The following is a 13,603-nucleotide window of genomic DNA, read 5'->3' as shown; positions in this document are numbered from 1 at the left end:
TGTAATGCTAATGTGAACAAACAGCAACTATCAACTGTATTGGTGGAATTTGAGATTGTGACATTTTAGGTTGTACAAAATACAAATTAAAATAAATTTGAAAATGTGGAAACTGATTTATTATGCATATACAATGTTATCTGCAGTAATTTGCAGTCGTAGTAGTATCAGACAGAGCAGTACTAAGTAGTACTATTAGTATCCATTCATAAATTGTAGTTGGTGTAATCTCTCATCTGCTCATCTATCCAGGAGTGGTCCATAGTGGAAAAGGTTTCAGAGGTGGTTATCTGTATGTTTTGAAATCATGCAGTTTGAAAAAGCTGTCCAAAAAGTTCTTACTAACTGTAATGATTTTCTGTTCCACAATGCATTACAATCTACAGTTATGACATGTAATATGTGAAATCAAACCTCCAACTCCAGCTAAAGAGAGTCCAGATCAAAGCAAGATCTATAGATGTTTGGACAGGTTCCCCCAGCAGCACTGAAGAGGACAGATTCTATTCGGAAACAATAACACCTTCATCTTAATTTTTATTTTAAATGTATGCTTCATGTTCAGTCCCCACTCCCATCTGTGATGCTCTGTGATGATATGGTAAACGGACAGTGCCAGATAGGCCAGTGAAAGTATCAATAATAAAAATGTGTCATAAATGCATCTGTATATGCCTATGGACTCTGTAAGGTATGTCCTTGACAGTAAAACCACTTAATCTATGGTTAATATGCCTTTTTCTGATAGAAACATTAGGCCTGGGACATTCTGCGCTCTCGTCTTGGCCTCCCTGCATCCTTCTCCCACACAGACATAAGACCTCGCAGTTAATCTGGCCTAAGCCGGTGCAGCAAAGCAGGGAAGAATCAGCATCACATTGTCCTAATCCTCCACTGTCCTTCTGCCTCGTGAAAACTACGTCTTTATTGATGCGTCTTCTACTACTATGCTTCAAACTACACACAAACTGCTTGACTCTCTGGAGGAAAAAGTCACAGATTTCTTGTTTTCTTCATGATCGTGTGCGTATTCGGTGGTGGCAGCAACAGTGGCGGCACTGGGCTTTGCGGTCGGAGCATGCCATGTATTAGAACCGTGAGACAGTGGGAAATCAGGCCCACGGTTACGGTGCGCCGCGTCCGCCACTCCAAGACCCTGATGTGGCAACGAGTGAGGGGGCTGGCCCGAGCCTGTCAGCGCGGCGTGGGCTACACCGTCAACTACAATGATCAAGACAGGGAGGAGCAGGAGATTGTGTGCCTTGAGGTAAGGACATTAAAGTGAGCCTGCATTGTGATGATGAGAATACATGTAGGTGTTTTTTTGCATTATCTTGATAACAATATTCAGATGATATGCATCAGCAATGTGCCAAAAAGTGTTTTTAAATGTCTTGATTGAGGTTCAAGTTGGCTATTACACAGAAGTGTAGAAATAGACTAGCACTTCATATTCTTGTATCCTTTTTGTTGCCACTTTTTAATTATAGATGACTCAATGTTTTAGCAAGCAAACAAACATTAAGGCTCACTTCATGAGTATCATTATTTATATAATATATTATATGGGTATGTAGTATACCTTGTATCAATATACCTTTAAAAAGTTCTCTACAGCAGCACATTATTAATTCCTCTATGCACACATAAAGAACATGATCTACGATGATCTAAAATATAGCCACAGCTGCCCTGGTGTCTTTTTGTTTCACAGTTTCATCCACGTCCATCAATAACAGCGATACATTCACACAGGCAAGGTGGAAGAAGGCTCTTGCCTGAAAACACAAGTGGGAGTTTCTATTAATCCAAGACAATATTATATCAATATATATAACTCAAAAATATATAGATTATAGCACTGACATACTCTTGCGATGACACGCTTGGTCCGTAAGACCAGGGTAAGACTCTTCTTATGATGGCAGCAATGGCAGCAATCTCTCAACAGTCAGCTCCAGGGCAGCTATGGCTACAGAAGCTGAACACTAAGGCTGAGTGTAAATGAATAACAAGCCGTTTTAATTTTGGGTTCATAATGCATAAGGCATTATGAAACCAAAATTAAATTAATTAAAACTAAGTAAGACACTATACTTGTAACATAAAATAAAATAAATAATTACAATGATGATCTTTACAAGAAATGTGTAAAAATAACTGAAAAATCTGTTTAGGGTTCTTGTGTAAAATTAAATAAGAATAAGGACAGAAGTTGGAAAGAAACAGTAGTTAACTGACTTTGTTTCCCTATTGGCAACAGTATGTTATTCTATAGCCATGCCCATCACATGTAAAGTCTGACTTCTGAAATAATCACATTTCATTTAATTCTAACACTGTGGCATTGAGAATCATGATCTAAATATTTCCACTTAATTAACTGATAATAAGATGTTTTGTTTTTTAGCCAAATTTCTATTTTGGGAAGTTCTTCCTGTCTGAGTGAGGCGTAAGCAGATTAAAGGAGATGGTGTGTCTTTAAATAGTCCGATTCAAGTCGTTATAAATCACAGTACACGGTAGTGGGGGTGGGGTATATATTTCACAGCATGTACAAACTATCAATTACTGTAACATAATACAAGATTTCTAAAAACTAGATAGCTCATGTGCTATTTTTAGCAGACTACTTCTAGGAAAAAGCAAATAGACCATAGTAAAGATAAGTTACTACCAGCAGCTAGAGGACTAATGATACACATTTGAAAGACTGAATTTGTGTGTGGATGTAGAAGTAAGATAATTAAGGTCATTGGCACAACTACAAACACATGATATAAAAAACGTCAGGTAGTATTGAAACAAATATAGTAACTGTGTTGTCCTTGCCAGTTACAAGATTAGGACACAGTACTACACATTAAACTTAAAGGTGCATTGTGTAGTTTTTCTGGTGGAGGCTCAACCACCTGCAATATCTCCATGGATATGTTTTTTGTTTTTCTTGGAATGTTCCACAGTATGGCATTAAACATATATATGCGTTCTTACTGTGCGGGGTTGCTACTCCATAGATCTGACCTCTAACTTGACCTGGTGGTGTTTCCTAGCTTGTTTCCATGGATTGTTTTTTCTTGGTATTTTTGAGCTATAAAACCATCTGTAATTGAATAAATGTGAGGTAGAACTGTTTAATATCATACTGTGGAACATTCTAGGTATATGAGATGAGCAGGTGACATGCAGGCAAGCTCATTTGGGTTGAGCCAGTCCAGACCACAGCAGACACTGACAGTAAAAGGCCATGGTGGTGAATGATGTCTTATTTTATTGTAGCTGTAATGAATTGCAATAGCACTTCTCTGTTCGCTGTATTTAAATTAATTGCTGGTTGTTGGAATAAGTGAATGGTACTTACTTTGTTAGATTTACTTGCTTTCTTGCATCTAATTTACTTATAAAACGAATTTATTTGAAGCACATTTATACTTCAACATGAGCCTTGAGGTTTTAAAGAACCACGACTCGTCGGCTTGTGCACAAATGTGACATAAATATATTGGTTTCAAAGTGGAATCATAGCATTACTTTAACTTAAGGATGTATTATATAACTTTTTGGATAGGGGTCCGTCACCTTCTTGTTTCTATGGAGATGCCATTGCTTTGTCTGGAATGTTCCACAGTATGATATTAAACAGTTTTACCTCACATTTATTCAATTACAGGTGGATTTATAGCTCAAAAATACCAAGAAAAACAGGTTCTGATTGTGGGCGGGATTGCCTCTCCACAAACCTGACCTGCTTTGGTTTCTATGAAGATAGAAACATTTAATATTATACTGTGAAACATTCTAGACAAAGCGATAACATTTCCATGGAGAAAAAGTACTTGACAGAAACAAAAGTTACACAGTTCACCTTTAAAATATATATAGAGAAAATGCTCAATAGGGTATCAAATAATCAGATAATTTTTGGGTGATGTTGACACAAACATTTACCCTGAATAAGACCCTTGAATATTATTGTTAATCAGCATTTTGTTACGTTATAAAATACTTCTTATTATAGGCTATATTCATACATATCTTAAAAAAATAACATTTGTAATGCCATATTGTTTTTGTAAAATACCGTTGGACAGATGAAATATACTAACTTCAGCCACAAGGGGTAAGCAAAGGACACAATTATTGCGATCCTTTACTTATGTGTCATAAAGATTGTCCGTGGGTTTCAGAAAGATTAAAAAATAGGACTGTTGCCATAGCAATTAACAAATGAATGGTAAAGGGTCCTCAAAATGTCACCTATAACAGGAAGCTAAAACCCTATGAGTAGGGGATTTTAATGTAATCATAGAGTTATAATCAAGTTGTATGATGTGTAATATAGTCTTCAATAAACCAAATTTTTTGAAGGATTTTTGATCATGAACAATTTCAAAGTCAAGTGTTTCTGTATTCTGAGCCTGCATGTCCAATCCTGCTATAGATTGTAGTGTAATTCCTCTATACTTAAAGCAGTGACTTCAATCCTCTTAATCACATATTGGAAACACTTGACCTTGAGTCCAGATGTAATGTTTAGCCTTGTCCATTTGGCTTAATCGGAAGACAATCTGCCTCCTGTTCGGCAATGTACAATGTCTTTGCATGTATTAATCGCAGCATTGAAGCTATTTTTAAGGGGACGCTCTTGCATAACGGGTGAATTGAGGAGGAAGGTGTAAATGAAGTGTGGTGAATTAAGTCACATGTTAGTGGAATAAATATGTATGGGTATGTGTCTATGTATATGGAGAGATCTGAAGAGAAAAAGGGGAAATCAGTGGCTGATATGAAACAAGAGAGCACCAGAACATTCTCCAGAATTGAGGCAGCAGTAGTTTGATCTCTGCTACTGTTTTTGTGTCCTTGGGTAAAACACTTCATCCACCGCGATTTCACAGAATATGATTGTGAAGGTTTATGTTCAATCTTGAAATTCACCAGTGCAGAGGAATACAGGATCTATACAAATACATCTATACAAAATCAATACAAAAACTAGTATCGAAATACTCAGAACAGGACAAGTGTATGACAAAACTGGACCTTTCACAAATAGTTTTCTATAGGATAGTCTTGTGCTGTATCAGAACAGATCAGAAGATAATATTACTATTGTTTGCATATTGTTTTGTGGAATTCAATTCAGTATTGAGTATTGTTTTTTCCCCCTTAGTGTCACAATCTGATTTGAATTTTTAGTATCGTGACAACATTGCTATAAAAGCTTGCAACAGTTCAGAGTAATAACCAAAAATTTTTTACCAAACTGTATAGCTTCCAAAAGGTATACCATATTACTTAAAGCATAAAGACTAAATGTTTGTTATGATATAGCGGGAAAAAATTTGCGGTAATTGGTCTGTTCTTATATATTGTAGTGTGGGGCTTGGAGTTTAAATGAATGAAATGATGAATGAATGACTCATAGTTGATGCAGATATTTGAGGTGCACTTCAGCACATATTTGGCTTCTGGGAGTGCAGTGCCATCTGGTGCTTGCATTAAACAAAACATAATGAAGGAAGAAAAAGGTTTACTGTTGTTCAGTGGGAAATTATTTAGTTACTTACTTGACATACATTTCGGTGTCCACTCTTTTGTAGCCTTTGAATTTACAGTAAAAAATTTAATAAAACATTGTGATAAGATAATTTACAAGACATTGCTTATTACGGTCCATATGTCATTGGGAGATTATCTATTATTTTGCACTAAATCAAATACATTTTATTTTATTACATTTTTTCTAAATTGAGTGACAAAGATGTATAATAGTAATAATATGAATGATATTACTTTATCTACTTACTATACAAAGCTCAGAAAATGTTATTTGTTAAGTGTCTATACAATTTATTTTTACTTTAATACACATTTTATTCTATTCTACTTCTAAAGAAATTAATGTAATAATTCTGTACCATCAGAGGAGACTCCTGTGAATGATGCTATTACCTCTCTGACCTTGAGGTGGCAGTGTTGCCCTCCACATCGATACTGTCAAGCCCGTTTAGTGTGAATTTCAAAGCACACGCTAGTCATCTGTGAAGGACTGGAAAGGAGACTGAGGGGGTTGAGATAAATATAGTTAGAAACAGAACAAAACCATCTCCTGGCTTTAAATACATTTGCGGTCATTTGGAAAGCGCAAGTGATTCAGGGAGCATTTCAGCACCATGGACAGCTACCCAAGCCTTGGAGACCCGCTTTACAAATAGGGTGACCACCTGTCCCTGTTTTGATTTTAGTGATACCACGGAATTGTATAACGTGAATGAAAGAAAATAAAAAACCTCCCTTCATGTCCCAAGAAATTCAACGAGTGTGTGACCTTTTTTTTTTCTTACAGATTAAAGTGGCCACCCTACCCTGGCGCCAATACAACATCTCCAAATTATCTTAAAGTAATGAAATAATATGTCATGTAGAATATAAAATAAAGTTAAATTTAGTTCCAAAGTCTAGTTATTTCAGTCACGCTGTCAGTCCAGTCAGGGTAAAGGACACGACGCGCGCTGTGAACCCTTCTTTACCGTAGGGCGCTATTACGCTTTCACATTGGGCTACTACGAGTCGGACGGTACACGCATGCGTAGTGACTTGAAGCAGCCGGTCGGGGGAGAAGAGAAAAAACCCTTATGTGCCATCGGATGTAATCAAGGCAAAGAATTACCTCTTCTCGCTGTGCATACATGGTGAAATTGTAAGTACTTAAAAAGCAAACGCGTCGTAGTGCTGCGCGTAGATTTCACGAGCGCGGGGTTTCGAAGTCGTTTCCTTGCGTTATTTGAAGGTGGCATGTCACTGTGCTTGCTGTTCTATTGGCTTTTAGCAGATCTAGGCACGGTATTTTTCGGTGGCGATCCTTTGCGATGGGGACTTTGTAACGCTGGTCCAGAACGCCACTTTTCATTGATGTGATGTACAAGTTGCTGTGCCGTGGGTTTCCGTTTTTGATTGTCACCCAAACCACGTAGTGTCAGCGTCGTTCGAATCCACTGCTGAGATTTCGGATGTTGGATTTGGTGTTAGCATAATTACTCCCTCTGAATGGATACGACCACCCCCCACCCCCCACCCCCATCGCATCGTCTATAGCTGTTGAGTCACACAGCCATTGGAAATAGCCTACACCTACAACGGGTAAAATGGTATTCGGTGAAAAAGAGACCAAAATCCTGCAGCCTAGTCGGTGCAGATCCGTTTTAGAGCGCACACCAAATATTGTATTCACTGAAAAGCTGTGATAGAGCGATGCTGTGGTGAGATTTTCCGAGCTGCTCCTCCGATACCCCCCCTCTCCTCCCCTCCTCCCCCCTTCTCATTATGGACAAAATCTTCTGACATCTCTCAAACCTCGTAGTCAGGTATAGTTACCAGAAGAGGCGTTCACGGGCAAGGTTTTAATACGAAAACGATCTGACAGCATTTGGCTTGGGGTGACACGTTTGTTGAAATCATTTTCTGTGTAGCTACTATTCACTCAGGCCTGTCCCCCTTTGCCCTATAGTTGAAACCATCTATGTGATTTCTACTCTACTATGAATTGATTAATAACTTATATAAGAGATTAGAGTTTGCAGTGTGTTCTACATGCAAAAACCCATTACTGAAAATCTTTTAATGCATTCCTGCTGCAGTGGGTTATTTCAAAATTTAGACTACAGCTACTGATCCAATAGTGTACCAACAAACAAATGTATTTATGCATTCAAATACTGATATGTTGAGGTGATTCATCTTTCTCTTTTTATGAATATACCTTGTTCTTTAGAGCCAATCAATGCATAATTTCTTAAAAGGGGCTCTAAATAATATTGCTGCTATGTTAATGTATGTGGCATTGACCAAGGCTGTGTATAATACTGTTTACCTGTTACTATTAGGTTACTCTGGGTAATGATGTCCACAAAGATCTAAGGATTTATAGACACACACTGTCAGACAACTGTTTACTCATTAGATCACAACAGAACATACAAGAATAAGGAATCAAATATGTGTATTATTTAGTACAGCGATAATGGCATATGTGGTCAGCTGTTTCCGTATGCAATTGCCTTGTGTTTGTTACTGTGGGTTAGCTGAGGCTCCCTCCAACAATTCAAATAGAGAGAAATGTTGAATTAAAATAAAATAATTCAGAATTGAAATGTATTAATTGTTTTATTGCACAGTGATGTATTTTGCAGCAAATTGGAGCTCCTGTGTAATCAACTGACAAAATTCTTTTAAGGGAAATGTCCAGTAGAAAAGCGTGTGTGTACAGTATAGGAACATTGTAGCGTAGTAGAATTCTTAAAGCCTACCATTGCAGAGTGACACTGATAGTTTCCCGAAAGCATCTAAAGCACTTTACCGTACAACATATAAACTGGTGTAGCCCTTGGGATTGGTCATTAGCATACATTTTTCATCTGTACAGCAGTGTTGTTAAAGTGTGTACACCATTTGGCTTTTTCCTCTGGGTTGTTTTGACAGGGCACCTAGTGTTTCCCATTGCTATTTTTAGTTCGCTTCTTACCTTGCTAGATTATATAAATGCTTTGATATTTTTATAAACTATATATTTGTCCTTGCGTCTTGAGAATCTGCTTTATGGGCTAACATAATATATCGCACTGTGTTTTCATGTTTCAAAGTCATGTTTAAGTGGCATTTAGTGAATGAATGTTTGTCTGGGACTGTGTGGCAATACTGAGCATCAAACCTTCAGCCTAATGGGTAAAGGAGGATACTAGCTGAGGCAGTGTCATCCTATATTAATCCTGCACCTAACAAAAATACAGATTTTGCCTAAGAAACGTGCTTAAGTATGTAGCACAAATGTGAGTTGACTGTACGAAACATTTGAGCTGTAAAGGATTGAATAATGAATGTATGTATGACTCATTACTAACAAGCTATTCTTACAGTACATTATGTCTTTTTTATATAATATTTAGTAGTGTACATTTACATTTAACACCACTGGGCTACAGTATCAATGTCATTGCATGCTCTGCAAGAGGGTTTTTATTGCAATATTTATGCAGCAATACATCACACTTTAACATTTATTACAGTGACAAACATACTGGTACATGCTTTTTATCTTCCTGTTATATGCATTCAATTCAAAAGATGCAAGTTTCAATTTTGTTAAATTGTTAAAAGCAATGGCAAGGACCATGGCCCTAATTTCTCAACATTCTGGACCCACCTCTATAGCTGTGTGCATTTACCGTGTGTTTGGTAATACCACCCTGATTCCTTGGGTGCTCCTCTCCGCAGCCCATGGGATCAGAGCGGATGGAGATGCGAAAGAGGCAGATGTCGGTGCAGCATGAGGCCGCACCGACAGGACAGGCCCAGACCCAGGGACCCAGCCCACGAGCAGGACAGGCCCAGACCCAGGGACCCAGCCCACGAGCCTCCAACGCCTGCTGCTTCTGCTGGTGCTGCTGCTGTAGTTGCTCCTGGTGAGGGCTGCTCAGACCTAGTGGTGGTTTTCAGATTGTAGACTGTGATGATGCCAGACTCCCAGATGGGGGCAAGAGCAGAGCAATACTTCTTTGACTGATTATGTTGTACTTTAAATGGTAAATGTTGAATCTGTTAATTTCGACTACTGAGACTCAAGAACTATCTATATTACAAGAAACATCTGCATTCTAACAAGATTCATTTTAACTTCCCCATCTGTATAATATTAATATTGCTGCAAAGTCATCTGAAACCCACCAATTCTGGTCTGGTTCAGTCAGTTTATTTACTAAAAGTGCTAAAGTAGGACTGTGTTGTGTAAAATAGTTAACTGTCATTACAAGCAAGATCAGGATTATACATTACATATGGTGTCTCTCATCCCACTTATATAAAGAATGTTCCACTTTTTCATTGATGCCACAAGGTTACAAGTTCGGGTGGCCACTCGAACCCCAAGTTTTTGGGGAAATCTGCCTTGTAAGTGCAGAAAAACATACATAGGCGCATTACCAAAAACAGCAGTGCTCAACAGTGCACTGTATTGTAGTCATTATTCATTCATTCACTGGTGGTAGTCTATACTATTGTAGCCATTCTTGAAGTGAAGTGTCTTGCCTTAGGACACAACAACAGTATGCATTAAAACAGTGTTGTTTGAATTTTTTCTTTCTGTCCACTAGGAATGAAGACAGAGATGACAGGAACCGAAAAGTCTCTTATGACGTTAAAGAGGGGACCGCAGACTGTGAAGAGTGGTCAGTATTTCATCTGTACAGGTGGACAGTAACTAAATAGTTTAAGACTCACATAATTTAAGTTAATACACATACAGGAGTTCTTTTTACCTCTTTAAATTAATATATCCCAAAATAGTAACAGTTGTGGCACTTAAATTGATAGTAGTAACACATGTTTTAGTGTGATATAAGTGAGGAGCTTATTCAGATTGCTTAACTATGTTGAATCAGTAGTATTTTCTAATTTTAGCTTTAGACATTCATAGTTCAGTTATCATGTAAACACAGAGGGTACATTTAAATGTCCTTAAAGTAGAATAGTTATATAACCCAATAATTAGATCTGATTTTTGCTGTGTTTACATGCAAAAAATACATTCGGCCATCAAAAATATCTAGTGACCTGTAACTGTTAATCAATGGAGTTGTAGAGTAATTGTTGAATTGTTGAAGTACAATTCATTTTAAAATAACTCTTTCAAACTGTAACATTTTATCTTTAAGTACCGACCTCAATTTTAAATAAGTAAAAAAAAGAAAAAAAAAAATCTGATGAAAAAATATAATAAATAATAAATAATAATAATAATAATAATAATAATAATAATATAAAAATTAATTAAATAAATATAAAAATGATTTTTAATATGTACTTCAAGAGTAAAACTAAAAGTATTTTTCACATATTTTGAGGTCTTATAAAGCTTCAGATGTAGAAGCTTCAGTGAATTTTGTTCAATAGAAACAACTGAATCGATGTTGTTTGCTCAAATTACAAATATGCTAAAAATAAACCCTCCGCCTTTACTGCATGTCTCAAACTATAATAAAAAATACTTTTACTTTTCAGTCTTGTTCAGAAATTTTGTTGAACAGAAGTACAGACACCTGCTCTCAAATGTAGTGAAGTAAAGTAAAAAGTATCTACTTTAAAATGTACTTAAATCAAATACAGATGCCTTATGTTTATGCTTAAGTACAGTACTTTACTGCTTTTACTTTGCTACCTTCCACCATTGTTCACATCAGATGAAACCTGGTCATGGGACATTTGAATAATCAGATTCTTGGTGTACATGTAAACATAGCTACTGTAGTTTAATGACTCGTCTCCCCTGTGCAGCCCTAAACCCACACTGGAGGAGGTGCGCTTGTGGGGCCAGTCCTTTGATAAGCTGATGTGCTGTCCAGCTGGCAGAAACTCCTTCAGACAGTTTCTGCGCACAGAGTTCAGCGAGGAGAATATGCTGTTCTGGTTAGCCTGTGAGGAGTTCTGCCAAGAGACCAATAAAAGTGTGATCGAGGAGAAGGCGCGCATCATTTACGAAGACTACATCTCCATCTTGTCTCCGAAAGAGGTTAGAGCGCTCTTAATGACACTCTACTACTTCATTTGTATTAAATAATGCACCTTTAAACAGCACTGCCTCTGTTCATAAATAAACCAGTGTATTAATTCCCTCTTTGTTGCATAATTGTATATGGATTTATACTGCCACGTGTATGCTAGGCTCTGTGTGACCTTTCTGTATGGAGATCTTACCGAATTGATTTCCTAAATGTCGCTCCCCACTCTTCAGCCCACTTACACACTTACAAATGCCCTGTCTGTATAATAAAACCCAAAGCAGCAATGATATAATAATCTAGTAAAAAAGTATTTAAAGGTTCTCTGTGTAACTTTTCTGTTGGAGGGCATGCTACCTACTTGTCTCCATAGAGATATTATTGCTTTGATGGGAATGTTCCACAATGTGCCATTATTTTTTCTCTATGAAAACAAGCATTTGTCATAAACAAGGTCACCCAATGAGTACTGAGCACTTAAAGAACCTGTTATTTAATAAATATATACCTCCATCAGAAGACTTATACAGTGCACTTTTTTCGAAAATGTGTATTAACTGCAGAGGTGGGACCAAGTCGTTGTTTTGCAAGTCTCAAGTAAGTCTCAAGTCTTTGACCTCAAGTCTGAGTCAAGTCCCAAGTCAAATACAGGCAAGTCCAAGTCGAATCTTGAGTCACTGGCCCATAAGTCCAAGTCAAGTCCAAGTCATCTGCTTTGAGTTTCAAGTCATTTCAAGTCTTTAAACCAAAGAACCAAATATAGCTTAGATTTTTACAGTTTTTACAAAGAGTTACAGAAATGTTCACTTTTCCTTTTTAAATGTCTTGACAAGATCTTGGTGTGAATCATTATGGTCAGAATAGAAAGAATTCAGATTCAAAAGTGCTTCTTAAGTCTTTTCAAGTCACAGGCCTCAAGTTCGAGTCAGTTCCCAAGTCACTGACCTTCAAGTCCAAGTCGAATCCCAAGTCTTAGTCCATTTTATCAAGTCAACTCTCAAGTCCTAAAAATAGTGACTGAAGTCTGACTTGAGTCCAAGTCACGACTTGCAAGTCTCCACCTCTGATTAACTGTACAGCAAATGTAGTTAATTTTTTTTAACATATTTTAATATGAATGGTGAAGGCTACAGCTTTTTCAGTTAACACATGTTACATAATAATAACAATAATACCTCAAATGAATATTGCACTTTTGTGGTGATGTAATTATATGGAAAAGGAAAATGGTGTATATAAAATAAATATTAAATTTCATGTGTATGTGTATCCTAATACCAAATTACATTCAGTTAGCATTTAGTTGTATTATTTTGTCTTCTAACTGCAAAATGAAAAGAAGTCTTATTTAACTGTACAAGACCTTTGATCAGGATAGAATCAGTATCTCTTCATCTTCAGTTTTCATCAGACTAATGAGCTTGTCCTTTGCTTCCCGGCAGGTGAGTTTGGACTCCCGAGTGCGCGAGGCCATAAACAGGGGCATGCAGGAGCCCACCTCTCACACGTTCGACGATGCGCAGCTCCAGATCTACACGCTAATGCAAAGAGACTCATACCCCCGCTACATGAACTCCCCAGCTTATAAAAACCTTCTCAACACCCTATCAGAGCAGTCCCCCGAATCCTAGACCTATCTATCTATCCATCTCTCCTCCTCCTTCTTCTCCAATATCTTCTCCCCGTACAATACTTCTTTTAAAAACATTTGATTTCAATGTTCAGTGTAGGATTACAAGATTACAGGGCCCTTTGCGTATGGCCCCTTTTTAAAACCAGGGATTTCTGCGCTATTGTGATCTGCACCTGACCCAAGTCTCTCAGGTCTTGGATAAAAAAATCTACTTTACCCGAGGGCTCGACATCACAAGTACTGCTACAAGATCAACATAGCAAATCACTCCAAAGGAATACATTATTTTCAGTTTTTCTTTCTCTTTATTTGTGATAGAAACAATCTATTTTATTTGATGTTTTTTATGGTCCGTTATGGTTTTTGTATGCTTGTCTGGGGTATAAATGATTCCTACTGTAGACTATATATATATATT

The 13,603-nt window shown here is 37.2% G+C and overlaps 1 protein-coding gene across 2 annotated transcripts; it reads left to right on the top strand.

The window, feature by feature from the left end:
• Positions 1 to 1,078: 1,078 nt before the first annotated feature.
• On the top strand, positions 1,079 to 13,183 carry rgs20 (regulator of G protein signaling 20). Of its 2 annotated transcripts, XM_055152016.1 has the most exons (5): positions 1,079 to 1,267; positions 9,274 to 9,461; positions 10,149 to 10,223; positions 11,329 to 11,563; positions 12,995 to 13,183. In XM_055152016.1, the coding sequence occupies exons 1-5, from the start codon at positions 1,079 to 1,081 to the stop codon at positions 13,181 to 13,183; spliced, it is 876 nt and encodes a 291-aa protein (XP_055007991.1). The 2 variants fall into 2 exon arrangements, with proteins under 2 accessions (XP_055007991.1, XP_020784880.1); XM_020929221.1 differs by lacking the exon at positions 1,079 to 1,267 and having other exon boundaries at positions 9,277 to 9,461; positions 10,137 to 10,223.
• The last annotated feature ends 420 nt before the right edge of the window (positions 13,184 to 13,603 follow it).

The sequence above is a fragment of the Boleophthalmus pectinirostris genome, unplaced genomic scaffold (assembly GCF_026225935.1).
Source record: "Boleophthalmus pectinirostris isolate CB_2022bp ecotype Guang Dong unplaced genomic scaffold, ASM2622593v1 HiC_scaffold_16, whole genome shotgun sequence".
Classification (NCBI taxonomy): Eukaryota; Metazoa; Chordata; class Actinopteri; order Gobiiformes; family Gobiidae; genus Boleophthalmus; species Boleophthalmus pectinirostris.
This window is presented reverse-complemented; position numbering and strand designations above follow the sequence as displayed.